Below are 27,716 nucleotides of genomic sequence, written 5' to 3'. Positions count from 1 at the left end.
GCCCCGCCCTTCCAATCAAAAAGTCGTCCGTTTCCGATCGAAACCGATAAAAAGATTCCTTGCTTTTTTTCCCTCGCTCTCCGCCGCTCCCCCCATCGCGGCTGCGGGCGCCCTTCCTTGTTCCTAATTACCAAACTAAGTAAGTAGTAAGCCGTGGTGATGGCGTCGAGCGACGTCGCCGCCTCCAGATGTCGCCCCCCCCCCCCCCCCCCCCCCCCCCCCCCCGCCGCCCCCGCGCCGCCCCAGCAAGCCACGCCACCTTTCTGGTCGAACGGCGTTTGGCGGCGCGTTTGCCTGCAGCCTGCCTGGCGCCTCGTCGCTCTGTCTCTCTCGCACTGACGGGGCGCCCTGTGAGTGCGAGAGAGACAGCCTGCTGCTGGCCGCGACGTCCAGGCGGCAAGCGGGGCAAGTTTCGTCCGGAGGGGAAGCGGCACAGCCGCCTCAATCCGAGGGATCGCTTCCTCGCTCTGTCTCTCTCGCACTCCCACGGCGCGCCCCGTGAGTGCGAGAGAGACAGAGCGAGTTCTTCGGAATGAGTCTGCAGCAAAGCCGCGCCCCTCGCCGCTTTCGCTTGTTGCCGTTCATGGAAGAGAACTAACTTGTTGTTGAGAGGGATTGGCGGCGCGGCGGGGCGCGGCGCGCGAAGGGGCCGCCAGCACACTGAGAGGCGTTCTCGTCGCTCTGTCTCTCTCGCACTCATGGGGCGTCCCGTAGAGGTGCGAGAGGGACAGAGCGACGAACACGACTCTCGGAATCGGCGTGCGGTCGCGGTCGCGGTCGCGCCTCATTGGGTGCGAGACCCGCGACGTGGGGCCCTTGGGGGACGCTGGCAAAGGCCTGCGGTCTGTCTCTCTCGCACCCCGGCGGCACTGCGGCCTCGCCGTGCCGTGCTCCTCTTTCTTTCCACGTTTCGCGATGAAGGTATCAGAAAGCTGCACGCCCCGGACCGAATCTCTCTTGTCGGTCTTACCGTCAGGTTGTGGAAGTGGTGGCCGCGGTCGCGGTCCGCCGTGCCGGGCAGCAGCAGCAGCTTCTGCGTGACCCACATGACGCGCCGCGCCGGCGGGTTGGCGCAGAACTCGACGCTCAGCGTCACCGAGCTGCCCGCCGTGGCCGTCACCATCTGCATGGCGGGGTGCACCATCGGCCGCCCTGGAAAAAAGTGGAACACATTCAAGACTCGGCGCGAAACCACAAAGGCAGCCCTGGAAAAGGCATTAAACAAGGGCAGATTAGTACTGTGCATTTCGGCGTACAACGCGTAACAGTTGTCTTTGACTTGCCTGCCACCAACCTCTCTGAAGGTGTGGCACGGAGAAGCCCGTCGCCCCCAGCTCAAAGTTCAAGGCCTCTCTAAAATCGCCACTGATCCATTGGCACCATCGAGCTTTAGCTTCGTGCCCTTGTACGTAGTAGAGCTCAAAGCGTGTCTTTGATAGTTGTGTCGGCTGTACCCGTCGAGTCGTGGAGTTGACAGCGCACTTGCTCTGCTTGGCGGCGCGGAGGAAAGGAAGCCCCGCCCCGCCCCGCCCCGCCAACTTTCCGGCCGACCGGAGGCTGAATTTCACAGCCGATCCGATCCGCGACTGTTCGAAGGCAGCGACGCGCGACCCGCCCGTTCCGTTCACCCGCGCGGCCCCCGGCAGGCTGACTCCGGACTTTCGGCCCTCTGTCTCTCTCGCACTCATGGGGCGTCCCTGCAGGTGCGAGAGAGACAGCAGAGTTCGGAATGGCGCTGCAGCCCCAATTCCGTTCGATCACAGCGGCGAGGCGATGCGGAGCGAGGCGCGAAGCACGGCGGAGCGGAGCAGGGCGAGGCAGAGCGAGGCAAAGCGCACGTCTCGTTAACCAACTTTCCGACGGCGCGGCGGCAGCAGCGCGCTCTGCACGGCGTTCGCGACAAACAATAATTAATTCGTCGCCAAGGAACACTCCGTCGTCCCCGTCCCGTCCCGTCCCGCCCTCCCCGCTGCCGCCGACTTATCCCTGGCCTGACGACTCTCCCGGCCCGGAAGGAGGATGCCCTGCCCGCGGTGCGGCCGCCAGCCCGCCAGCAGACTGATTCCGAGAGTCGTTTTCGTCGCTCTGTCTCTCACGCACCCACTCGGGACGCCCCGTGAGTGCGAGAGAGACGGAGCGACGAAAGCGGAATCAGTCCGCGGCCCCGCCACCCCGCGCGTTCTGAATACACAGCTTAGCGGCAAATCCTTAACCATTTGCGCGGAGTTCCTTCCCGCCGCACCGCGCCCCCTTCTGCCCCTTGCGGCCCGACAGACTCGAAAGCTCCTATCGCCTCCCCCCGCCCCGCCCCGCCCCGCCCCGCCCCGCCCCGCCCCTGACGAGGGGGACGTCATGTCCGCCGCGGGGAAGTAGGCACAAGGCACAGTGCGGCGGTACGCACAGCCGGCTGATTCCAAACGGCGCCTCGTCGTCGCTCTGTCTGTCTCTCTCGCACCCGTGCGTCTAGGCGGGACGCGCCCCCTTGAGTGCGAGAGAGACAGACTGACCGCCGTTCGGCATCAGCCTACAGGGCATTTCCCGCCGTAAATTGCCTCCCGCGCTGCCTGCCTGCGAGTGCACGCCTCGCTGCGTGCGTGCGTGTGCGTGCGTGTGTAGGTGTGTAGGTGTGTGTGTGTGTGTGTGTGTGTGTGTGTGTGTGTGTGTGTGTGTGTGTGTGTGTGTGTGTGTGTGTGTGTGCTGGCGCGCGCACGTCCGTGTGAGTGAGCGCGGCTAGCGCGGCGTCGTCCCAGCTTCGCCGGCCAGACGCCAGAGGGCGCTGCCAGTCATCCGGGTCGCGTGGCTCGCGCTGCGCAGATACAGCGTCCACTCACGACAAGGCTTCAGCGCCCGCTCCTCGTCGCATCGCGTCGTCTCGTTACGACAATTTTTGAAGGAGTCAACCCTTCCCTTCTAGGGTGGCTCTAATAAGGCTCAACCGCACATGGCCAAAGAAGTTACCGCTGGCTGGCTGCTTGTATCGTGCAGGTAGCCTATCCATCATGGCCGACAGAGACAGAGAAAGGGTGATGGGCGCGCGGACGTGCGCAAGGGGCGGAACCGGCGAGTCGTTTTCGTCGCTCTGTCTCACTCTCATGGAGCGTCCCGTAGGTGCGACAGAGACCAGAGCGACGAAAGCGACTCTCGGAATCAGTCCGCAGGGCGGCGCAGAACACATACAGTGCAGCAGCGCCCCGTGGACTAATCTCGACCGGAAGTGCCCTCCGCGGTGCATCTTCGCCCCTACGCCTACTTCCGCTTCTGTCCCTATCTCTCTCCCTCCGCTTGATACGCACGGCCGGCTGGTGAGAGAGAGAGAGAGAGAGAGCCACGCACGGCGATGACGACGCTAGTTACGGCCTGACCAGCCAGTGTGGGGCCGCCCTGAGGGCGTTGCTGCACTCCATCATGAGCCGGCCCAGGCATGGCCCCTCCCCTCCCCTCCCCTCCAGCCCCGTATAAACTTGGCCAATGAAGTAAGCGGTGCACCCCCGCGGCGTGTGCGGCCCTGCCGGCCCAGCAGGCCGCTTCCGCGATGCGCCTCGTCGCGCTGTCTCTCTCGCACCCACGCGGGACGCCCTGTGAGTGCGAGAGAGAGAGAGAGAGAGAGAGAGAGAGAGAGAGAGAGAGAGAGAGAGAGAGAGAGAGAGAGAGAGAGAGAGAGAGAGAGAGAGAGAGAGAGAGAGAGAGAGAGACTGCCGCGCCCCACGTGGGGCCGCGAGGTATTTGCATGCGGTTTAATAGCTGGTGGTTGCCCCCATCACGACGGCGCGACCCTCTCTGTGCAGCGGCAGCAGCGGCCTATGCAAATGAGGCATCCGGCCGCGCGGTCCAAGGTTCGACTACCGCCGGCGGCGGCAGCGTTTGACATTATTTCCTTTTTGCGAGAGGAGCTCTGGGTCGCTCTGTGAGCAGGGCGGACGCGTTGCCGCCAGCGCCGCGCGCGACCACACTGGACTACACCACACATCAAGGGCGGGTCCAGAGACGGATTCAGGGGGGATGCCGCCAAAGTTGCCTACTCACAGTGGCACGTTGCCTACCTCTGGCGCGGTGCGCTCGCGCGTGCGGCGTGCGACACTTGAGGCCCAGCAGGCCGAACAGCGTGATCCCCGTGACGGCCGTGACGGCCGTGACGCGTCACAATAATAAATTAACTGGAGAGCCCTCGCCGTCACGAGCACCGCACCGCAACCCTTCGCCCCGCTTCGCCCGCCGCCCCCGGTCCCGCAGACGGCCTCCGAGAGTCGGCCTCGTCGTTCTGTCTCTCTCGCACCCTTACGGGACGCCCCACGAGTGCGAGAGAGACAGAGCGACGAACGACCCTCCGCGCGGTGCGCACTCGACAGCAACTTGCCAGGCACTTGCGCGCGGCTGACGGCGGGACGGCGGCGTGCCCCGCCGCTCCGCGCTCGCATTTGTCGCACGGCGAAACAAAAGTGAAGGAATGAAAAATAAAATAACGGGGTGACGGCGGGCCAAGTAAGGAGGCGGAATATATGAAACCAAGGAATTTCATAAGAGGAGCGCAACCACTTTCGGAAGCGCCACGTCGCGACGGGCGGCGGGGCGGGGCGGGGCGGGGCGGGGCGGGGCGGGGCGGGGCGGGGCAGGGCGGGGCGGGGCGGGGCGGGGCGGGGCGGGGCGGCGAATATACGGCAAGCTGTGACGCCTGCCGGCGTCCTGGCGGCGCCCTGCCGGCGTCCTCGGCGTCCTGCTACTCACCGCTGACGTTCATGTGGACGGAGTACGTGTTTCTCCAGCGCTGCAGGCTCTCGCGGTCCCGGGCGCAGAGGTACTCGCCGGCCTCCTGGTAGAGCACGCGGTCGATGCTCAGGACGGCGGGGTTGGTCCCGGACCCGGGGCCCGAGCCCGCCGTGGGCTGCAGCACGCCGTTGGGGCCCAGCTTGAGCCAGCAGGAGCCCGGGCCCCACGGGCAGTCGAGCTGCACCGAGCCGCCCAGCGTGGCCTCCAGGTGCTTGGTGTCCGGCGGCGGCATGTGCGCCGTGCCCGGGAACGGCTCCGTCGGCATCTCCTCGGGCGCTGCGGGCACGGGGAGAAGTTAGAAGGCGGTGCTTCGATGCACAGTGGGCCAGAAGACCGGTGGAGGCGGCCAAAATCCCGGACGCGTTTGGAGCTCCAGAGTCGCTAAGCAGGACTCGAACCGGGCGTGGGACCCCACCAATGGATTGCTCTTCGAACGAGGAATCGATTGGTGGGGTCACACGCTCGTTTCGAGTCCTGTCAGCGACTCTGGACCTCAAAACGCGTCTAGAGTTGTGTCCGCCTCCACCAGTCTTCTGGCAAAGGTGTTTCTGTGTACACTCACTTCGGACTTGCAGCAGGTAGGCGTTGGACGAGTACTCGGTCAGCAGGTGCCTGCAGGTACACTTGTACCAGCCGGCGTGCTCCTTGCGGACCGTCGTGAAGTTGAGGTAGCCGTCGTCGCCCTGCTCCACGGGGGGCGCCTTGTCGTCTGCAGGACAAAAGAAAATACACGACGATTTAATACGGGTTCGAATACCGACATTGAAGTGCTTTCAGGTTAGATAAGGTTAGGAAAGGTCAGGTAAGGTTAGGCAACGTTGAGTAAGGTTATAGGCAAGGTTAAGTAAGGTTAGGCAAGGTTAAGTAAGGTTAAGTAAGGTTAGGTTAGGTTATGTGAGGTTCGGTTGCGCTGGCAGTGCAGTGCGGCAGGCCTGGACGCTGCATGGAAATGGCGGGAAATGGTCTTTCTTTTGGCGCCCTTTCCATTTTCGCTCCGTTTGGCGGCGCGTCACGCTTCAGTGGTTCGCGCCGTTTTTCGCGGACCGGCGGACGGACTGCCGCTCGCTGCCGCGTGCGTGGTCCGCGGTCCACAGCAAAGAATCAAATTACAAAACGAAATAAAAATAATAATAAGAAAACAAAAATGAGGGCGCCGCCGCGCGGCGGTCCATTTATTTCCAGATTTGACCCGCGATATCGAGTGGGGACGCGAACGGCCGTATGCCGCAGAAAAATAACAAAAATAATAACAATAATGATGGTGAAAAAACGTAAAGAAAACGGCAGCGCCAAAAAAAAAGGGCGGGCGATAATGCGAACAAAAAGGCGGGAAAATGAAGAGAACAAGCGAGACGGGGAAATACGGCACGGGGTGTGTGCGTGTGTGAGGGGAAGAGAGAGAGAGAGGGGGGGGGGGGAGGGAGAGAGAGAGAGAGAGAGTTGCACACGTCCGGCTGCCGCGGCTCCCCACGGCCCGGCTCGGCATGAACGCGCTAACGACGACATCCATTACTTCTATTTCCGATTTCCCAATAGTGCCGCACGTGGTGCAGCTCACCTGCCCCCCCCTTTCCCCTCGTCCCTGGTGGTCGCCATGGCGACGACTCCAGTGCAGCGGCGCGGGGCAGCGCGGGGCCAATGTGGCTGCAATCAGCGCTGCTAATGTTTGGCTGCATATGGGCTGCTGGGGTGGCGGCCCGGCCTGCCCGCCTGGGGCCGCCCTAGGGCCGCCGGCACTGCCAGGGGTGCCAGGCTGCCGCTGTGTCCTCTCCTCCGATCCTATCTGGATCCCCCTGCCTGCCTGCCTGCCTGTCTGCCTGATCACCACCGCCACCCTCTAATCACGCGCGCGCTTCCGCATTCTATTTTTTTCCCATTCATTTTTTTCCCCCGCGACGGTTTGAAAATTGGCGCGCAAACGCGCACACGCGAGGCGCAGCAGCCCTGTGCGATCCCCCGGCCCGGCCCGCAACCCCTAATGTGATGGGGCCCCCGATCCGCTTGTGCTGTCCACTTGAGTGTAGTTAGCTTCAGCCTCGAATGTGGCTATTAGCTGGGCAATACGCTTATGACAAGCGTGTGTGTGTGTGTAAGTGTTCCGTGTGTGTAGTCTGTGTGTGTGTGTGTGCGCTGGCACGGTAGTTTTGTGTGCATAGTGGATGTGTGTGGCGATATTGCGCCGCCAACGATCAGCCTCCACTACACTGCACTGCGGGCCGCGGCGGGCCGGCAGGCAGGCCTCCGATTTGCAGTGATATGAATCCACCGACCGCGCCGCCAAACACCGCCAACGAAATCCCCCCATGCCGTCCGGTGGACGCGAGAGTACGGCCACAAACCGCCAACACGAATCCATCGCGAGACAGAACAGAAGGGCATGACCGGGGCACGGCGGCACGGCCGAGGCGCGCGTAAAAAAGGGATCATGTTCGGCCGGATCGCTGTGTATGGCGGAAAGTTGGGGGGCGTTGGAACAAACAGCATTACCCTCTCGAGCTGGGACACTGCCTGGAGTGGCCTGGCCTGGCAACAACAACAAGAGTGGGGCCCTGCTGCTGCTGAGACGGAGCCGACTCTCGGCACCAAGTCTTGCCGGAGCAGCCGCAGCCCCCAATCACGACGGAAACAATTCAAATGAAATTGTTGCGGCCTGAATCATCCTGAACCCCTTCGCGCTCGGCGTCTCGAGGTGCGCTTGTGTGTGTGTGTGTGTGTCTGTGCGCGCGTGTTTGTTAGTGCTATGTATGTTTGTGCCGTGAAAGGGGCGCGTTTGTATTAGTGTGCGTGCGAATAGCGTGACTTTGGCGCGGGCGCTCTGTGTACATGTGCGCCCGCCCCGCTCGCGCTTTGAGAGTGTGTGTGTGTATGAGAGAGAGAGAGAACGAGAGCGCGAGAGCGGGAGAGAGCGAGCGAGAGAGAGCGCTCCGCTTTATACGCTTGTTTTATTTGAAGAGGCGGGCGCGAAATGGGATAACTCGTATGTATACGTAATGTCACCCACTCCCCCTCCCCCTCTCGCTTTCCCATCAACACGCTGGAGCCGCTGGAGCCCGCTGGAGCCGCCGGGGCGGCTGTATCGGTGGCCCCCCTTTCTTCCCTCTCTGTCTCTCTCTCCCTCGGATAGCTCCAGGTAATGGCTTTACTCTGCGAGTGGGAGTGGGTCGGGGAGTGGCGGCGCGGAGCGGGGAGTGGAGGATGTGATTTCAACGGGCAGCTACACCAACGGACCTGCGAAGCACCATCTGGCGGAGAGGAGCCGGGGAGAGCAGGATGAATGCAGCCGGGAGAGCGAGAGAGAGAGAGAGAGAGAGAGAGAGAGAGAGAGAGAGAGAGAGAGCGAGAGAGAGAGAGAGAGAGAGCGAAAGGGTGAAAACGGGTCGAATGAGAACGCGGAACGAAAGCCGCGAAGAAGCCGAGTCTGCAGAGCGGTAAGTCGTGGTACCGAAACAGGAGCTGACCCCGGCGCCGAACCCGGGCGACTCGGCCGCGACCGGGGATCGAACCATCGAACCCGCACCCGCCCCCGGACTCATATATATTACCGTGATTATATAAAACGCCACGACGCTAAGCCCTGGGCGCGCGGCGGACCGTGACACCGTCGGGACGCTGCGACCGGCCTCTCATGGCGCCCATGGCGCCAGAGCCGCACCAATGCCACCGAGGCCCTGTTCGAAATGCAAGGGGATCTGAGAGAGAGAGAGGGGGGGGAGGGGGGCGGCTTCCATCGGGGCTGGCTCAGCGACTGGCCAGGCGTAAAATGAGACGTAGGGCAGGGCAGCGCGGCCAGGGGCGGGGCGGGGCGGGGCGGGGCGGGGCGGGGCGGGGCGGGGCGCGGCGGGGCCACCGGGGGATGATTCTATGGGGGGCAATTGCACCGCCAGCAGTGCTGCCAACCGAACGGCCGAACGGCGCCGCCAAAACGCAATCCATACCTGGCCAATGCCACCCCCGCTCACTCACCCACACAGTCACAGACAGACAGACAGACAGACAGACAGACAGACACAGACAGACACACACACACACACACACACACACACACACAGACGGATGGATGGACGGTCGCATGCATCCGCGACGGTGTTTACCATGTCAACGCTGCCCGGGACTGTATTCGGTTCGGTGCCGCGGCGTTTGGGTGGGACAAAAGCATCATCGCTCGCCGGTCGGTGCGACGTCACCCAGAACGGTGACGGCGCACAGTGGGCCAGAAGACCGGTGGAGGGGGCCAAAACTCCAGACGCGTTTTGAGCTCCAGAGTCGCTAAATGGGACTCAACCCCGGGTCCACTCCGTCTCGGCTCCAGGTCCACTCGGGGTCCGCTGCGGCCCCGCTGCGGTCCGGCACAACCCTTTGTCTCTGCGCGACATGTTCACGGCGACCGGCGAGGCGGCCCGGCCCAGGCCCGGCCCAGGCCCGGCCCAGGCCCGGCCCGCGAACAGGAAAAAGGCGTGGAGGGGGTGCGGCCCGGCCAGCACACAGCCTGCAGAAGAGCAGCGCGTCAGAGGTGAGAGACGGCGGCGCGGACAAAAGCCTTCCCTAAACTGAGTCTGTAGGGCTGGAGGCTGCGGCGGACTCATGCCGAGAGTCGTTTTCGCCTCTCCGTCTCTCTCGCGTCTTGACGGCACGCGCTTGAGAGCGAGAGAGACAGAGCGAACAAAACGACTCAGTCGGCTGCGTGGACGTGGAGTGGAACAGCGGTGGAGGCGGAGCGGGAGGGAGAGTGGGTACGCGGCGCGGAGGGGCAGGGCAGCGCCGCCGAGACACATATGCTGACCTGCCGGCAGCCCCGTCTGACTCTACTGACGGCCTGGAGGCTGACTCCGAACACTCTGTCTCTCTCGCACCCTCGCTGGACGCCCCATGAGTGCGAGAGAGGCAGAGCGACGGAAACGACTCTCAGTCCGCAGGGGGAGCGCGTGGGGTCATCACCGTGCGGACGGACTCCGACGTGGGGCGGAAGAGGACGAGCCGGACAAGTAAATAATCATAAAAACAGCAATATGATTTGGCCAGCCGGCGCGCCCCACCCGGCCCGCCCTGGGGCGTGTACAAATCGAGTGAGGGAGGGAGAGCGAGGGTCCCCTCGGACACATTGATTCAAACCAGTGCGCGAGAAGAGAGACAAACAGGGAGAGAGACAGAGGCAGCGGCCGAAATGACGAAGGCAACGGGTTGGGCTGGGCTGGGCGGCGGTGGAAAAACCCAGAGCCGCGTTGCCGCACTCGGAGCGGGGACTCTATTCGCACCAGGCCGTGTTGGTGTTTGATTCGAGTCGTACTTGCAAACTGGAGCTTCAAACTTGCCCAGCCCAGCGCGGCAGTGTAGGCACCAGGCCCGGCCCGCTGCCCCCAAGGAGGTCAAGCACCGCATCTCGCAGTGTTTGCACCTCGGCGCGGCCTCCACCGCGAGGCGCGGCGCCCGGGGCGGCGCCTGCCTCGGCACTCGGCGGCCCGCGTGCCTCAACACAAACAAGACCCTCCTCCACCACGCCGCCACGCCTCGTCAGCCAGCCTCCAGTCTTCAGCCTCCGGGCCGACCCTCGGCCACCTCGTAAAGAGATGCAATGGCCCGTCCAGGCAAGGCGGAACGCGCACAGTGGGCCAGTACCGGTGGAGGCGGCCAAAACTCTAGACGCGTTTTGAGCTCCAGGGTCGCTAAACAGGAACCGGGCGTGTGACCCCACCAATGGATTCCTCGTTCGGAGAGCAATCCATTGGTGGGGTCACACGTTCGGTTCGAGTCCCATTTAGCGACTCTGGAGCTCAAAACGCGTCTGGAGTTTCAGCCGCCTCCACCGGTCCTCTGGCCCACTTGTGAGCCGAGGCCCATACGAGTGCAACGCCACCGCGCCCCTGGTGGCCGAGTTGGCAAACTACTTGCATTCGCTGGCCGAGGCCGGGGCTGCCGAGGGCGTGGCCGGCGTGGCCGCGGCCCGGGGATTGACTTATGTGCATGCGGTGGAGGAGGCCGTGGCGTGGCCGAGGCCGGGCCGAGCCGGGCCGGTGTAGCGGTGCGCGCTTACCCTTCCTACCAAGATGGATCGCCATCGCCCCGTGGCTAAACAACCGCCATCCCGCCATTCCCCACGCCCCGCCCCGCCCCGCCCCGCCCCGCCCCGTCCCCTCCGCGGCCTCCACCGGCGTCGTCGCCGCCCCCGCCGGCACACTCACTGGAGCCGGTTGACGCCCGGGCCCTGCTGCAGGCTGCTTCCGAGCGTCGTTGTCGTCGCTCTGTCTCTCTCGCACCTACACTGGCGCGTAGTGGGAGTTTTCGGCTGCTTCCGTGTGGCAGTGTCGGCGACCGACAGAAGGACTCGTCGTCTCGTCTGCCCCGCGGCGCGCGTGTTCGCCTTCGTCGCCGAGACCCGCAGACTTATTCCGAGAGTCGATTTCCTAGCGCTGTCTCTCTCGCACCTTGAACGGGGCGCCCCGTGAGTGCGAGAGAGACAGCGACGTGACCGACTGTCGGAATCCGTCTGCATGGCGGCGTGCCTGCGGCGTGTCGTTCTCCATGTGCAGGAGGCCCGTCGCCGTGCCGTACCGCCGTGCCCCGGGGCGCCACGAGGAAGGCCTCCGACAAGGAGGCGAGAATTGGCGGCGGCGGGCCTCGCACACTGATTCCGAGAGTCTTCGCTCTGTCTCTCTCGCACTCGTGGGGCGCCCCGGACAGGTGCGAGAGAGACAGAGCGACGACTCTCGGCATGAGCGCGCTGCGGTGGCGGGGCACGACGCGCCGCGACGTGCGGCTGGTGCGCAGTGGAGTGGCGCGCAGTGCTGCGGAGCGAAAGATTTAGCCACTCACTGCAACGCAGCCAGCGCGGCCCCGTCCCCGTACTTGAGCTGCTGACACGTGCAAGTTGAAATAATGAAAGTAATGATTCCGGGAGGGCGAAACTTGGACGGCCAGGCCGGGCGGGGCGGGGTGCACGGCCGACGCACGGACCCAGGCGCGCCCCCACCATATTTCTACGGCCCCCATTGTTATGGAGCGAAGCATACAAACGCCCTAGAGACGTCCGCCCCGCCCCGCCTGCCTGCCTGCCAGCCTCGTCCGGGCGGCTGCTGGCCGGACTGCCCGCCACGCCGCCCAGCGAGGAGGGAGGAGCCCTGTCGGCCTGTCTCTCTCGCACCCACACAGGACGCCCCGTGAGTGCGAGAGAGACCTCTTATTCAGAATCAGACCGCAGCCCCCCTCGGCCAACACCGCGGCCCACGGTCGGCAGCGAGGGGCTGGTTTGGCGTGTGGGACTACCCTGTCAACGGTCGCTACCCCGCGCTCGAGGGACTCACGGCGGTAGCCTTACGGACGGGCCCCGCGCGTGGAGTATTGACAAGCTGGTCCACGCTGCAGCGGCTGGCAGCGACGCTCTTTGTCCCTGCAGACTGATTCCGAGAGTCGTTTTCGTCGCTCTGCCTCTCTCCCACTCATGGAGGCATCCCGTATAGGTGCGAGAGAGACAGACCGACGAAAACGACTCTCGGAATCAGTCTGCTGCAGGGGCCCTGTCTCTCTCGCACTCACGGAGTGAGCCCGGACACGCTGCGAGTGCGACGGAGACGGCGAGAACACTCCCAATCGGACTCCGCGTCGCGCCACGCCACTAGTGCCGGACTGGACTCTTCCTTTGGAAAGCTGATCGGCGACGCAAGGAGACGCCGGAAAAGAGGGAGCGGGAAAAAGACGCGAGACACATAAAAAGTGGGGAAGGAAATGGGAAGGCGAGACAGAGACAGCCTGTGCTGTGCGCCCTCTCGCTAGCCCTGCTAGCCCTGCTAGCGCGCCGCGTCCCTAAACCTACTCCCCCCACTCCGGCGCGCAAAAGCGATTTTCGCGGGCGAACTTAAACCGGTTTACCGAATCCCCTTGAACGGCCGCCCCGCAGCGCCCTGCCGGGGCCCTGCCCCGCCGCGACGCGCCGGCTTCGCCTCGCTTCGCCTCTCCAGCGAGTCCGCATCTCCGGCTCCAGCGTACCAGACGCTGGAACGACTGGAACGGATTGTTGCATGGGCCCCTCACGCCGCGCCGCGCAGAGCAGAGCATCTTGACTGCGCGCGGACGTGCCCGCCCCGAGCCGTGCCGGGGGCGGAGCCAGGGGGGGGGAGGGGGGGGGGGCGTCGCCCCCTGAAGGCACCTGAAAGGTAGGCGTCGAAAGTCCCTGTTAAAGAAGGTAGCTATGACGACTTCCCCTTCCCTGAACCTGTCTCTGGATCCACCCTTGAGCTGCGCCCAGCCGGGCCGGGCCGGGCCGGGACTAGCCCGGGGCATTCTCCCATATTTCCCCATTGCTCGGGACGTGTGGGGCGGGGCGGGCAGAGGAAAAGTCCCCTCGACCTAACGGGCCTAGCCCGCCTGGCCCGCCCGGCCCGCCTAGCCCAACGCGATTGCAGTGTCTTGCGCCAGATGGCGCTGCAGACTGAGAGTCGTCTTCGTCGCTCTGTCTCTCTCGCACTCAGGGGGCGTCCCCTGTCGGTGCGAGAGAGACAGAGCGAGACTCTCGGAATCAGGCTGCTGGTGGCCGCGTTCGGCGGCGACCTCGCCGACGACGAGCTTGGCGTCCCTGAGGCGTAAGGCGATAAGTCGTGTGTATGCAGGACCGAGGTGCGAAGTGCTGACTCGGCCGAAGGGGCGGCCCGCCGAGATGGAGAAAAGAGGAGGGGGGGGGGGAATCTCGTTGTGTTATCCGGGGCCCATCCTATATCCTGGACCTGGGCGATTGGATGACCGTCTTGTGGTGCGGTGTGCCTTGTGCTGTGGGGCCAGGCCAAGGACCAGGCCAAGCCCGCCCCGGGGGGCAAGCCAGCCAGCCTAGGACCGCCAGAAGGATCCTCTCGCAAAGCCTCTTCCTGGCGGGCACGGCACGGCACGGCACGGCACGGCAAGCCACGGCCAGGCGTAGTCAAATCAAAGTCCCTGGGTTTGGGCCCTCTTTTTTTTTTGGACGTGTGTGCGCGTGTGCTGGTAGACGACAGGGCCCAGCCCCAGTCGAGCCCCACGGCACAAGGTGTACCGTATTGAAAGTCGGCCGCAAACACGGACACGCCGACACAGACGCACGGACACACAGGAACCGACACGCCGACACACCTACACAAAGACACACCTACACACCGACACACTCACCTTTCTGCCAGACGGGACTGGACGGCGGGTTGGAGTCCACGTCGCACTTGAGGGACAGCGGGCTGCCCTCCCGGACCGGCAGCCCGAAGCCGGGCGACCGCGTGATGTCGAAGGACGGAGAATCTGCAACACAAAGCACACGTCAGGACACTGCCAGGTCGTCTCCAGTGCACAGGAAAATGTGGGCCAGCAGACCGGTGGAGACGGCCAAAATTCTACACGCGTTTTGAGCTCCAGAGTCGATAAACTGGGCTCGAACCGAACGTGTGACCCCACCAATGGGTTGCTCTCCGAACGAGGAATCCATTGGTGGGGTCACAGGATCGGTTCGAGTCCCATTTAGCGACTCTGGAGCTCCAAACGCGTCTAGAATTTTGGTGGCACACTGTGCAGCGGCGCAGCGCAGCACGGCACAGCGCAGCGCGCCTGCGAAGTCCGGGGTAGGCCCGCCCGCCACACACCGGAGTTCGACGGGACAGCCTGGCGTGCAGGCGCTCGACCCGCCTGAGTCGAACAGCGCTCCGTCGCTCTGTCTCTCTCGCACCCCTGCGGGGCAACCCGCGAGTGCGAGAGAGAGAGAGAGAGAGTGCGAGAAGGAAAAGAGAGAGAGAAAAGAGAGAGAGAGAGAGAGAGAGAGAGAGAGAGAGAGAGAGAGAGAGAGACCAGAGCGACGAAAGCGCCGTTCAGCCTCTACCGCTCGGCTGGCCGTCGTTAGCTGATAATTGTTTGCCCTGCCGTCTTTTGTTGACGCCGTGCGCTCTCTCTCTCTCTCTCTCTCTCTCTCTCTCTCTCTCTCTCTCTCTCTCTCTCTCTCTCCCTCTCTCTCTCCCCCCCTTTCCTCCCCGGTACAGGTGCGCGCCGTGGCCCGGAACAGCCCCCCCCTCCAAATGATCCCCGGGGCCGCGGCACAAGTCACGGCGACTCAGTGTCACCGATCCCGGGGGCCCGGGGGCCCGGGGGCCCGGGCTGGCGCGCAGCTAACTTTTTACGCACCAAAAAGTCCAGAGGTTGGGGGGGGGGGGGGGGGGGGGTCGCCGCGACTCTACCTATGGCAGCCACTACACCAGCAGCGGGTGGGTCCCCGCCGGTCCCCGCCGGTCCCCGGCGGTCCCCGCCACCCGGCCGCCTCGACGGATCCACTTGGTGATTCCCCTTGACGTGCCCGCCGCCCCGCCGGCCCCGCGCCGCTACAGCGCTATTACTGCGTCATGGATCATTCAGGGAGGACGGCGAGCCCCCCCCCCCCCCCCCCCCCCCTCGCCACCACACCGCAAGGCCGGCGCGCTCTATACGACGAGGCACGAGGCAAGCCATGGATCCCCTTAGAAACCCCGCTCTGTCTCCTCCGGTCGCCCCGTCTCCGTCTCGGCACCGCTCTTCGCGACGCTGGCCGCGCGCGCGCCGTCCAACACAAATAAAACTACAATCCCCCCCCCTCCCACTGTCAGCGAAAAGCCGCGCTCGGTATTCGAACCCGCGATCCCTCGGGCGTGCGAGCTATGTCCCTCACTTCTAAGAGGACAACTATGCTGGGCTTTCTGACCCTCTTACAGTTGACCGGTCGCAGCGACGAGCTGTATGATGATCGACCTCAACAAAAGAATTTTCATTCCGTACCGCAGTTGGTGGAAAAAAAAGTGTCCATGGACGTTTAGTGTGTGCAGACACACGCTTTGTAGGCCAGCGCCGACGCGAGGGGGTGGAGGGGGAGGGGGGATGCGACTTGTTGTATTTCAACGGCTGGGCGCAATTCCGGTGCAGCGCGCGGGGCGAGCGGGGCAGCGGCTAGCCGGGCACTTGACTGCCGGGCTGGCCGACCGACCCGGCGATAAAACACTTTGCTTCCCCCTCCCCCTTCCCCCCTCCCCTCCCCTCTCCCGGTTCTAATGATTGATTTCCCAGCGGGCTGCGAGGCCGGGCCGCGCCGTGCGTTTCATCTGCTTTAAGAGGTAAATTAATCTTCCTTCTGTAAAACATCAGACAACCCCTCCCTTCCCTCCGCACTGGCCCTGTGCTGCCACACCTCCCCTTTGGGAAGTCACATTATGCCCCCCACCCTCCCTCGCCGCCCCGCCGGCCTGTCGCTCTGTCTCTCTCGCACCCCTGGGGCGCGCCGCGTGAGTGCGAGAGAGACAGCGTTTGTCGGACGCCCTGCCCTTTCCGGGGCACCCGTCTCTCTACCCGTTTGATGAGATGATAATTAACGCGCCAATTTTGAGCGCTAATGGAAAATTAATCAGCATTTGATTTTTTTTGCGACGGGCATACTGTTTTTTGTTCCATTTCTTAAAAAAACGGCTTTTGCTGCAATAATCATCATTGTACCAAGCAAGCGATGACCGCATTTCATTATTGGAAAAGGGCTTCGCCGCGTGCTTTTGGACTGACCTCACATTGCCACGCTTCGCCAACACTTTATCCTTTGTAGTTCTTATGCATTGCTTAGCTATGCACCAAAAACTCAGTGAGTATTCTTTCCGGTGTGTACAGCAATTGCCACATTCATTTATTACCGCCCGAGAGTTTTATCGTTTCATTTCGAACGAGGAGATACACAAAACGAAAAATCAAAACGAGAAACACAGAGAGATAGAAAAGGAAATAAAAAAGACAAAGGCGTCACGATGATACCAAAGTGCCGGGGACTCACTATTTCTGTCAGGGGCCCGCCCCGCCCCGCCCCGCCCGCGATCCGCTGAGCAGTTCAATGGAACGGAACAAGTCCTGTGACGCTGCCAACCTCGGGAAGCGGGATGCAAGAGGAAGACTGGGCGTGACAGGAAAAGAGAGAGAGAGAGAGAGAGAGAGAGAGAGAGAGAGAGAGAGAGAGAGAGAGAGAGAGAGAGAGAGAGAGAGAGAATGACACAATTGGGAGAAAAGAGGGATGGGAGAGGCAAAAAATAGAAAGAGAAGGACGCAGGAAAATCGACAGCACACGACGACACTGCACCGCCTGCACTGCTGCACTCGTGGCAAGCACGCTGGAAACGCATTCGCTCTTGGCCGCCTTTTTGCAGCCTGGAAAGTTGGGGGGGGGGGACCCCGAGTCCTTTTCCAGGCCTCCAGCTCCAGCGCGGCGACCTCACGCGGTACGGTTCATTCCGAACGGGTATTTACCCTCACGAGTATGAAAGTCCCCCCAGCAGTGTAGTAGCCTAGTGTATCCTCGCGGTGGGTGGGACAATAACTCGTAAGCGGTGTGGTGGGCGAAACCCCTTCGCAGAGAGGTTGGGGTAATATTACCGGGGGGTGATCCGAAGGAAGGAGAGGGGGTATTGCATGATAGGGGGCTAAATTATCGCCCGCGGCGTTTTTCCCACCCTCGGCGCGTGACGCGGCGCGTGTTCGAATCCGCGGGGCAGTAATGATTGCGTTACACTCACACTCTCTCACACACTCACACTTACACACACTCACACTTACATAGACTCGAATCAATCTGTGTGTTCGCGTACGCTCTCGCGGGAGCCGAGTTTTCGGCTACGGGCGTCGCCGTAGTGTGTGTGTGTGTGTGTGTGTGTGTGTGTGTGTGTGTGTGTGAGCGCGAGTATTTACCGCACAATGCCCGTCCTTCAGACTCCCATTAACAGCGTTAAATGACGCCGTCGACAGGCAGATGTGTGCACTTCTGATTGCTGGCGGTATGGTTCACCAATGCGATGCAAATCAGGCAAACGGGGTAAAGCCTCTCTCGCATGTCAAGGGGGTCGTTATTGAGTGCGAGAGAGACAGAGTGACGAAAACGGTCGAGCCAGTTCTGGGGCAGAGAGGCACCTTCCCTCACGTCCCCCAGATCGCTGCTGCGTCTCCCAAGCAGCACGCCCCGCGCGCGGCGTGCCCCGGGTTCGAACACCGCAGCCGCGCCCGCTGTTTTTCGTTGTTGTCGTTTTTACACCCCACTGACCTTTTTGTTTTTACTACGGCGTTGGAATGGTACAATCTCGGAGCAGAGTCCGTTTGTCCGTCCGTTGGTCCGTCCCGACACGGCAACGCGGGGCCACGCGGGCCGCAACAAATAGCGCGCCGCCGAAGAGAACGACCCCCTTGCTTCGACTCTTGGTCGCTCTGTCTCTCTCGCACCCATGCGGGACGCGCCGTGAGTGCGAGAGAGAGAGAGACTCTCGGAATGAGTCCGCCGCGGAGGGCTTCAAGGAGCCCCCCTCCTCCCGCCGCGCCCGCCCCGCTTTACGATGTGTAATTTGTACGAATACCGGGCGGTCCGACGCCGAGACCGCGAGGCGAACGAGATCTCGAACGAGATCTCGAACGAGATCTCGAACGGGATCGAAAACAAAGAAGGCGAGGGTCGTGGGGCCGTCGGGGCCGGCAGGCCACTGAACAGCGCTCTGTCTCTCTCGCACCCCGACGGGGCGCCCCGCGAGTGCGAGAGAGACAGGGCGAGCCGCTGTTGTTCGGGATCAGCCAGCGCGGCGGGGAGAAAGGATCTCTCATTGTACCGAATCATTCCTGTCAAAGACATTTCGATTACTGGGGCCTCAGCCGCCGAGGCTGCCGCTGCCATGCCCGCCCGCCCCAGCGTCCCTCGCGGAATATGTTTGAGTGCTCCGTAACAAAGAGAAGGCAGCGATAGGCCGATACAAGCAGCGGCTGCGAAAGGGGCGGCAAAAATACAAAAAAAAGGAGGATGGGGGCAAGGAAGAAACAGACCAAGTTGGTGGAAAGTTTAGATCACGAGATGACGCTCGCGAGGGAGGGGGTGGGGGTAGCGTGGAACCAAACAGCACGCCACGCCGCCGCGCGCTCTGTCTCTCGCGGGGAAATAGGGCGGGAGGGAGGGGGGGGGGAGGGGGGCTCCTCTCATGAATATTGACGACCTATTTGAGAAAAGGGTAAGGGCGGAATATTTTGCGAAGGCCCAGGAATGTATCGTATGAACACAGGAGGGCCCCGGGGCGGCGGCAGGCAAGGGGGGAGGGAGCAGGGGGTTCTTGTCTGAGTGGTGGTTTGTACGGGAGGGGGGACCCGCTGGATTTCGCGGTGATATTTCCCCACCACTGATATGTGTTGTGTTGGAGGAGCAAACCGGCGACCGCGCCTTCCCCTTCGCCTTCGTCATAAAATGGAGAGAAGCGGGCCAAATAAAGAGAACAGACGGGGGGGGGGAGAGAGAGAGAGAGAGAGAGAGAGAGAGAGAGAGAGAGAGAGAGAGAGAGAGAGAGAGAGAGAGAGAGAGAGAGAGAGAGAGAGAGGCAGATACGAGATGAACCCGATAAAGGTTTGTTGCCGGGATCGGCCGCTCGTGCCCAACACCTGAGCCAGCGCTCCGTCGTCTCGAGCTGGCAGACACAAAGAAGCCCTCTGTCTCCCCTGCACACACACACGCACACACACACACACACACACACACACACACACACACACAGAGGCACGCACGCGGGGCGCTACCTGTCCTTCCCGATACGCCGCGTGAAGTAGTACACCTCGGCGATGGCGGTGTATTTGGTGACAAAGAGGGGCCGCGAAGGAGAAAGAGAGATACGCCCCCGAGGCCGCGACCCGCCTACGCCGCCTACGTGCCGACACTGCAAAAAAACTGCTAAGCACACAAAGTCAGGCCCGTATTGAATTGTCAATAATGTGGCTGAAGGAGAATTGAGAATTGTATTCAATGTTGATAAACTGTTTAATTCTCTCTCGCTATGTTGATAAAAATATTCGAGACAAGTCTGACAGTTCAGCTGCCGAATGAACACAATCGTCGTCCAGTGATTCGACGACGAGGACAGTGTAGTCGTTTGAGGCGGAGGAACACAAAGACAGCTAACACGGCAAAGGCCTTACGACGTTGTCCCCGCGTCTCGCCCGTCTTAAAAATGCAACAGGTGTGCTCGGGACACTTCTGCTGGTCCGCAGTGTTGGCCTAGCCAGGCAGCAGACTCTCTCATCGCCCTGGCGTCTTGGCGTCTCGGCGTGTGTACCCAGCCAAGGCAGTGTGCGCCACCAATGATGAATAGTCATGAATTGATTGCTTGCTCGGGCCCTGCTATGCCAGGATTCTTGGGATCATCATTCTGAATTGAGATGAACCGTTGATGCTCACACTGAATTACTGTGCTCTGACCCCCAGGAGGGTGGCTCAATCTCACCTCTTAGCTTTCAGTGTTGCCTGAGACTAGTTTCATGAGCGCACTAGCCCGCGCCAACCCTCGTCCGCTCTGACTGCACGGCGTCAGCGCTGCCGACAAGTCCATTTCATTATCGGGCGCCGAAAATAAACTTATAAATATTTCTTTGCCGATGAGCAGGCGGCGGGGGCCCTGCAAGCCCAGCCAGGCCCTGCCTGCCTGACTCGCCTTATTCAGATGAAGGAGGCGCCAGGCAATCCCTAGACCGGCACTCCGGCCAAGCCGATCGGCCTGCATTCCGGGCTCAAGCTTGGCCGAAGCTGGCTGAAGCTTGGCCGAAGCTGGCCGAAGCCAGGGCGCGGACAGATTGCTCAGCGGGAGATTGTTTGGTAACGACGTGAACGACGTGAAGCATGGCCTGTTTGCCGAGCGGGCCAAGTCAGCCAGCCAGGACGTCCCAGGACGACGGCGTCCCCGGAAGTGGCTTGCGCCCCGCACTGTTGTCGCCGTCTGCCTGTCAGGACCAGGTGTAAGCCCAGGGCTTGGCCCAGGGGCCCCGAGTGGAATTCGTTCCAAATCCGGATTTGAGAAGGCAGGCTGGAAGGGGCGAGACGCTGCCGCCGGCTCAGCCAGGCGGTGCCGCGCAGGGCGCCCCAGGCAGCTAAGCGCAGCCATCTTTTTAATTAGTTTCTAAACGCCGGAACGCAACCCGGTACCGCTGGATGGCTATCGCAGCGGACAGTCGAAGGGGGATTCATCCGCGCGTCGCATTCGAATAACAACGCCGCGGTGCACAGAGGGCCAGAAGACCTGTGGAGGCGGCCAAAACTCTAGACGCGTTTAGAGCGTTTGAGTCGGTGGCGTGGCAGCGAATTTTTTAGGTGGTTCGACGAGAGAAATAGCTCTTAGGAAGAAAGCTAGGCCAGAGTACCTTTCCGCTTGAACAGACTCGGCAAGCGCAGTGTAGGATGCCAAGCCGAGCCGCCAGGCCTGTCAGCCGTCGCGTCGGAAGAGAGAAAAGGGGTTTCGAAAAAAGCAGCTACGCCGTGAGGCAACGCCAGGCCACGCCACTGACACGGCTCGGCTCGTCACCGCCCCGGATCTCGCTAAAGCACGCTAAAGTGGCTCCGTCGGTAGCTCGGACTCTCTCTCTCTCTCTCTCTCTCTCTCTCTCGGCACGCGGCACGCCCCACGAGGGCGGGAGTGCCGTTAGGAATCAGCCGGCTGAGTGAAGGGGGACGCGGCGGCAGCGGGGGACTGATTCCGAGAGCTCTGCCTCTCTCGCACTCACGCGGCGTCCCGTATCGCTGCGAGAGAGACGGAGCGAGACTCTCGGAATCAGTCCGCAGGAGAGCGAGGCCGATAGCGAGGCCGAGCGGAGCCGAGCGGAGCGGAGTGAGAAATTAAGCGTCACTTAGCGGCGTCTGACTTGGCCATCAACGCCCAGCGGCCCGGCCAGAGGGCACGGCCTCGCGCACCCGCACCTTCAGGGTCTTCCAGAGTCTTCCAATTTGCGCCCAAACTACGTGAGCACTGCTTAAGGTCAAGGCTTATTTCGCGACCCAACGCTGGTCGCATCAGCACGTTGCTGAAAAAGCCCTCGTTATTTTCCTTTCCCGTTGTTCTTTTCAAAGAAGGGCGTAAAATATATTCTTTTTCGCCATCGGGTAATTATTTTCCCGTGTACTGTGCTGGGGGTTGGAGGCTTTCAAAACCATCCCCTCGGCGGCGTAATTCGGCGCCTCGTCGCGAACCCGGCGGCGCTACGGTTGTCCGCCTCCACCGGTCTTCTGGCCCACTGTGTGCCGCTGGCTGTGCCCTGGGCGTGAAATCCTGATCCCCGCTTCCCCGCGGCATTCCGGCAGGCTGACTCCGGGCAGTGCTTTCGTTGCTCAGCGCCTCCCTCTCTCTCTCGCACCCCTAGGGGACGCCCCGCGAGTGCGAGAGAGACAGAGCGACGGTTTGGACTCGTTCCGCCGGCCGGCCGCTGTGGGGGCAACACCAGGCAACACGCGTACGCGTGCGCAACTAACAACTTGGCCGACCTGTGGCTCTGCCGCTCTGCCATGCTCCGCACTGCTCTGCAAGGGCTGCACCGGAGTCCACCAGAGTGGAGCCGCCGCCGCCTGGCTCCGAAGGATCGTCGCTCTGTCTCTCTCGCGCTCATGGGGCGTCCCGCGACGGTGCGAGAGAGACAGAGCGACGATCCTTTGGAGCCAGGCCAATCATAAGCAGAGCGAGCGAGACGGAGATACGCGCCGCTGCAAGGGCTCGCCGGGGCACGGACGAAACTTTGCGCGCCTTCGGGGGGCTGCTTGCAGACAGCGCGCTCGCTGTCTCTCTCGCACTCACGGGGGCCCCGCTGGGGTGCGAGAGAGAGACGCTGTTCGGAAGCGGCCTGCCCGGCCACCGAGGTCCGCGCCCCAGTTGCATCAGCCCGTCATCCCGTGGCAGCAGCCGTGGCAGCGGCCGTGGCAGCGGGGCTCCTGGGACTGCCAAGCAGTGCCCTGGTGCCCCACGGCGCCCTAGCCTCGCACGGGGCGTCCGTCCGCCCGTTCGCCACCACACTGCGCCAAACCCGGCCGGGCCGAACGGCCGAACCCGGTGCGTCCACGCAAAACCCTTTCCCCCGTGCCGCCCTAATCCTCCCCCCCCCCCCCCCCCCCCTTCACGCCCGCCAGAGCAAAGTCCTCGCCCACACGCGGAGTTCCACCACGCACGCCAGTGTGGGCGTCCGCGATTTCCTCACAGCCAACCTCGCCAAAAAAAGAGTAACCTTACTAAATATTTTTGTACAAAGTTTGGACGAACGGTTACAGTTTTCCATGCGCACGAACTTTTCGTACAAATTTATGACTGATTTGGCACAAAAATGGAGAAAAATGTGTGCATTTTTTCGTACAAAAATTGTACAGAAAGTTCGTGTGCATAAAAAAAAAACTGTGATGTCTTGTACATAACATGTGGTGTGCACCAAGAGGCCCACGCTTGACGAGGCCGTTGGACGCTTGATAATAATGAATTGACGCGAGGTGCTGCGTATAAAAACGCAAAATGGCGGCCATCCTAGATTCATTCCGCCTTTCTGCTCCGGGATAATCGCACGCGCCTTTTTTTCGTTCGTCATCTCTCTCTCTCTCTCTCTCTCTCTCTCTCTCTCTCTCTCTCCTTTTTCACCCCGTGCGCCCTAGTGGACCCCTCTAAAGTGGATTGTGAAAATTGTCACACACACACCTACGCACACAGACGCCCACGGACTGGGACACACACGCACACACGAACACACACACACACACACACTCTCACACACACATACACGGACACACACACGGGCGGGCGCGCACACTGGTTCGGATAGGGACGGGAGGGATGACCTCGTGAATGGTAGGACACACTGCGCATTACGACCTCGCTCCGCCCCGCTCCGCCCCGCCCCGCCCCGCCCCCCCGCCCCGCCCCGCCCCGCCCCGCCCCGCCCCGCCCCGCCCCGCCCCGCCCCGCCTCGCAGCCATCACCACACCTCGGCAGCCTCCCGGGGGCCTTCCCCGCCCCTCCCCCTCGCACCTCTTCCTATTTAATTATCGCCATTACACAAGGGTTGCCGAAAAGGGCAGGGCCGGCGGGGCCGGCACGGGGCCCCAAAGTGGGGACGGAGAGGAAGAGGACGAAAATCACTTCATCGGGGAGCGGGGCGGCGCGGGGGCGGCGCGGGGGCGGCGCGGGGGCGGAGCGCGCGCAAAAATAATGTGTGCTCGCGAGCGCCGCGAGAGCTATCAGGCCGTGACAACGCGGGGCCCGACTGGACGAGACGGCGGGCATGATGGCCTCCTGGGGGAACTCCCCGCCAACGCCGCGCCACGCCGCGCCACCGCCACGCCATCGCCACGCCATCGCCACGCCCGGAGCCAGCCGCGTCGGTGCGTCCCAGTTTACAGAAAGGGGGATACGTTAATGAAGCTCCTTTCTGGCGTCCCAAAAGCCGTGTGCGAGACTGCGAGGCGCACTGTGCCATGCCATTATTTCCCGCCCTGCTTTCACCACCTTTCTCTTCCTCGTCCTCTTCCTCCCCTTCCTCCTCCTTCCCCCTACTCATCCCTCCCCTAATTCTTCTTCTTCTTCTCGCCATTCGGACTCGTTCCACCGTACTGGCCGACATTTTTACAAACCCCCGGTCCCCCCTCACTTTTTAAAATTCTCGCTTTGTTTCGGCTTTTTTCATTATTTTAAAAGAAATACTTTTCTGAAAACAATAAACCAAGAAGTAAAAGCGTACTCTCTTTGACGCTTCGAGCCCCGAGTGAGGCCGAGACCACCCACAACCCCCAGGCTAGACCTGCCCCATATTCCTCGTCCATGAGAATCAAATCTAACTTCCGCGCCACAGCGGCCGGGAGCCCGGCCACACCGTTTGTAGACGTTATTGTAAACATTTGTAGATGCTTGTAGACGTTTGCTTCGCGTTCGCGACTATTTGCCCGTTTGCTGTGGCGAGGCAGACAGGTCGTTGTCATAATAGGCAAGCATCTGGCAGTGCCTGGCGGCAGGGCTGGCCGCGACGGCGACCTCCAAGGGCAGCAGACAGATTCCGAGAGTCGCTCTGTCTCTCTCGCACTCAGGGAGCGGCCCATGTAGGCGCGAGACAGACAGAGCGACGAAAACGACTCTCGGAATCAGTCTACAGGCAGGCGGGCAGAACTGCACCGCGCCGACATCAAAGCGCTGACCGGTCGGATTGAGTTTTGTAAACTCGCCCGCGGGGGTGGAAAGTGGAAAGGGGGTAGGGGGAGGAGGGGGGGGGGGGGGGGGTAGAAATCGCCACCGCCACCGCGCCGCCACCGGAGAGAGCAGCACAGCAAATCCAGGTAGAGTCAGGGCGGCGCACATTTACTAACGAACTGGCTCGTTTTGCCCAACGTCTCTCTCTCTCTCCCTCTCTCTCTCTCTCTCTCTCTCTCTCTCTCTCTCTCTCTCTCCCTCTCTCTCTCTCTCTGTCCGACACGCACACGCCAAAACACACACATTCATTTCCAAGTTGGTCCGGCCCGCCGCCCCGCCGCCGCCCCGCTGCCGATACCATGGACTACGTGCCGACCCTTTAGCCCTTTTAGTGCCCAACTTGGGGCATTCCGGTGGCGGGCCTTAATTGTGCCTCGGCTACGGAAAACTTGGGACTTGGGCCGCGAGCGTGTGTCCTGTCCTCCCAGGGCTGTCTGGTGAGGCCCGCCGCACGGCCCGCCCATCCAATCCCGCGTCAAGATGCTATCGATTCCGGGAACCGCAATCGCGATTTTTCATACCGAGTACGTGCGCACAGTGGGCCGGAAGATCGGCGGCGGCGGCCGAAATTCCTAACGCGTCTCGAGCTTCGGAATCACCAAGCAGGACTCGAACGGTACCTGTGACCCCACCAATGGATTCCTCGTTCGGAGAGCAATCCATTGGTGGGGTCACGCGTTTGGTTCGGGTCCCATTTAGCGACTCTGGAGCTCCAAACGCGTCCGGAGTTTTGACCGCCCCCACCGGTCTTCTGGCCCACTGTGCGCCCTCTGGCGGACGTGATTCGCTTTGCATTTGTTCGTCGTGTTCAAGGCCGTGATCCTCTCTAGGGGCGCTGCTGCTTCCGGCTTTAAGTCTCAGTGGGAATGATCCTGGCAACCAGGGCCTCGTGTTCGCGAAGCCGGCAAAGCGCGTCTTCCTCCACCGCCGTCGAGGCCACCGCCGCCGCCACTGGAGATCGCGTTGAAGCTAAGTACGCCCCGGCTTGAGTTATGTCTCCGGGGCCGCCGGGCCGCTGCATGGAAAAGAACGGATTACAGGCCAAACTTCCGTGAGCTACTACTGGCACGGCAAACTTGAGCGAGATACTGCATGTCTCGTGAGCCGGGCGGGGCGGGGCGGGGCGCGGCCACCACGGCCCCGAGGATCAGTGACTTCCCGCTCGGCGCTGTAACCGCACACTCTCTTCTTCTTTCCCTAGAAGTAGTGACTCAGCAGCAAGAGGCGGGGCGGGGCGGGGCGGCCCGAGGCCACCACGACGACGCCTGGCGCGCGACGCAATCCATTGTAAGGCCGCCCCCAGCCCCCCGGCCGTGCTGTTTACCCGTGTAGTGAACCCGCCAACGCGACCCGCGGCCACGTGCACTGCGTGTACTCACACTGGACGTCCAGCAGGATGGACGCGTTGTAGGGGCTGCTGAGCGTGGGGTGGCTCACGAGGCAGCTGACGGTGGCGTTGTGGTGCTCGCGCAGGATGTGCTCGACGCGCGCCGAGCTGCTGAGGTGGCCGCCGAGGCCGGTGGGCTTGTCGACGGTGTTGGAGCTGACCAGGTCGTCGACGTTCTCGTCCTGGTACTGGTAGGGCCGCTCGGCCAGCAGCATCTGCCACGTGACGGAGGGCGCCGGGTTGCCCGCCTCCACCACGCACTCCACGTCCAGCGCGCCGTGCTCGCGCATCGGCACGAACAGGTTGGTGGGGTCGAGGCGCCGGCCGTCCAGCAGCAGGTAGGGCGGCCGCGGGGGCACTGTGAAACCGAGAAAGGCACACGCCGGTCAAGCCCACGTTCGAGAGAGTTTTGCATGTTTGTTGACGCCTTGCTTTGCGATGCTTACCCAGGATGATGAGTCTGACGGAGGGCCCGGTGTGCAGCACGCGCCGCGACGTGGCCTCCTTGGCCTGGCAGCCCCACACGCCGTCGTCCTCCATCCTGGCGCCCGCGATGGTCAGCGAGCCCGTGCTGGGGTCGCGGATGTAGCGGTGGCCCGCGTCGCCGTCCGAGGACGACGACGACGACGCGGCCGCCGCGGCGCCGCCACCGCCGCCGCTGAGCGCGCTGGCCGCCAGCTGGCTCATGACCACCGTCTCGGCGGGGGCGCCGTCGTGGTACCAGAAGATCTGCACCAGGTTGAGCAGCTCGTTCGGGACGTCGCAGCCCAGCAGGGCGTGCTGGTGCTCGTTGATGACGTACTCGGTGACGGCCGACGGCGACGCCGGCGCGCTGGTGGCGGCCTGCAGCACCGCCGCCGCCACGCCGCCGAAGTCGCCCGGTCGCAAGTCGGAGGACGTGCCGCCGAAGTCCGCGAAGTAGCCGCCGGCCAGGGGCGGTCCCAGCGGCGGACCCAGCGGCGGCCCCTTGGGCGTGGTGGCGCCGTCGGCGTGCCCGTCGGCGTGCTGGTGGTGGCGCTGGCCGTGCGACGGCGTGGGGGAGGCTCCTGCGGGCAGAAGAAGAAACGGCAAAGTCAGAAAATGCGCAAAAAACAAGAGGGCAACTACAGCTCGCCCGCGAGTGCCCGCGAGAGTTTCGCCGGGCCCCGCGAGTTCCCGCGAGAGTTTCGCCGGGCCCTGCGAGCGCCCGCGAGAGTTTCGCCGGGCCCCGTAAGGGCCCGCGAGAGTTTCGCCGGGCTTGCAAATGCCCGCGGGAGTTTCGCCGGGCCCCGCGAGTGCCCGCGAGAGTTCCGTCGGGCTTGCAAATGCCCGCGAGAGGGTCACCCCAATAATATTGCCGCTGATCCGAGCGGATCCCCCGCGGTCCTGGGTTCGAATACCGGCAGGGCACTTCCCAATTATCACCCATCGCGCTCCGCGCTTCGCGCACGACCGACCCGCCAACTTTTTTTACGTCCGCCCGAAGTGCAACGGCCAATTTCGGTCGCGGACCGCAGCGCCAGGGCGGGCAGACAGACAGACAGACACAGGCAGACAGACACGCCAGAGACGCGTTTTTATCGCCTATAAAGACGCTC

General features: G+C 62.7%; 1 protein-coding gene across 1 annotated transcript in view; it reads right to left on the bottom strand.

The window, feature by feature from the left end:
* Positions 1 to 26,754, bottom strand: part of LOC117647359 (basement membrane-specific heparan sulfate proteoglycan core protein) — a gene marked incomplete at its 5' end in the record, with an annotated part of 31,061 nt that extends 4,307 nt beyond the window's left edge. Inside the window, 6 exons of the mRNA XM_034389082.1 lie at positions 971 to 1,152; positions 4,723 to 5,040; positions 5,327 to 5,473; positions 13,891 to 14,013; positions 26,132 to 26,497; positions 26,586 to 26,754. Coding sequence (XP_034244973.1) covers positions 971 to 1,152; positions 4,723 to 5,040; positions 5,327 to 5,473; positions 13,891 to 14,013; positions 26,132 to 26,497; positions 26,586 to 26,754 — 1,305 coding nt within the window. The remainder of the gene's footprint in view (positions 1 to 970; positions 1,153 to 4,722; positions 5,041 to 5,326; positions 5,474 to 13,890; positions 14,014 to 26,131; positions 26,498 to 26,585) is intronic.
* Positions 26,755 to 27,716: the final 962 nt, after the last annotated feature.

Source organism: Thrips palmi, unplaced genomic scaffold (assembly GCF_012932325.1).
Source record: "Thrips palmi isolate BJ-2018 unplaced genomic scaffold, TpBJ-2018v1 HiC_scaffold_2, whole genome shotgun sequence".
NCBI classification, from domain to species: Eukaryota; Metazoa; Arthropoda; class Insecta; order Thysanoptera; family Thripidae; genus Thrips; species Thrips palmi.
The sequence above is the reverse complement of the archived record's forward strand: the minus strand, read 5'-3'. Positions and strand labels throughout refer to the sequence as shown.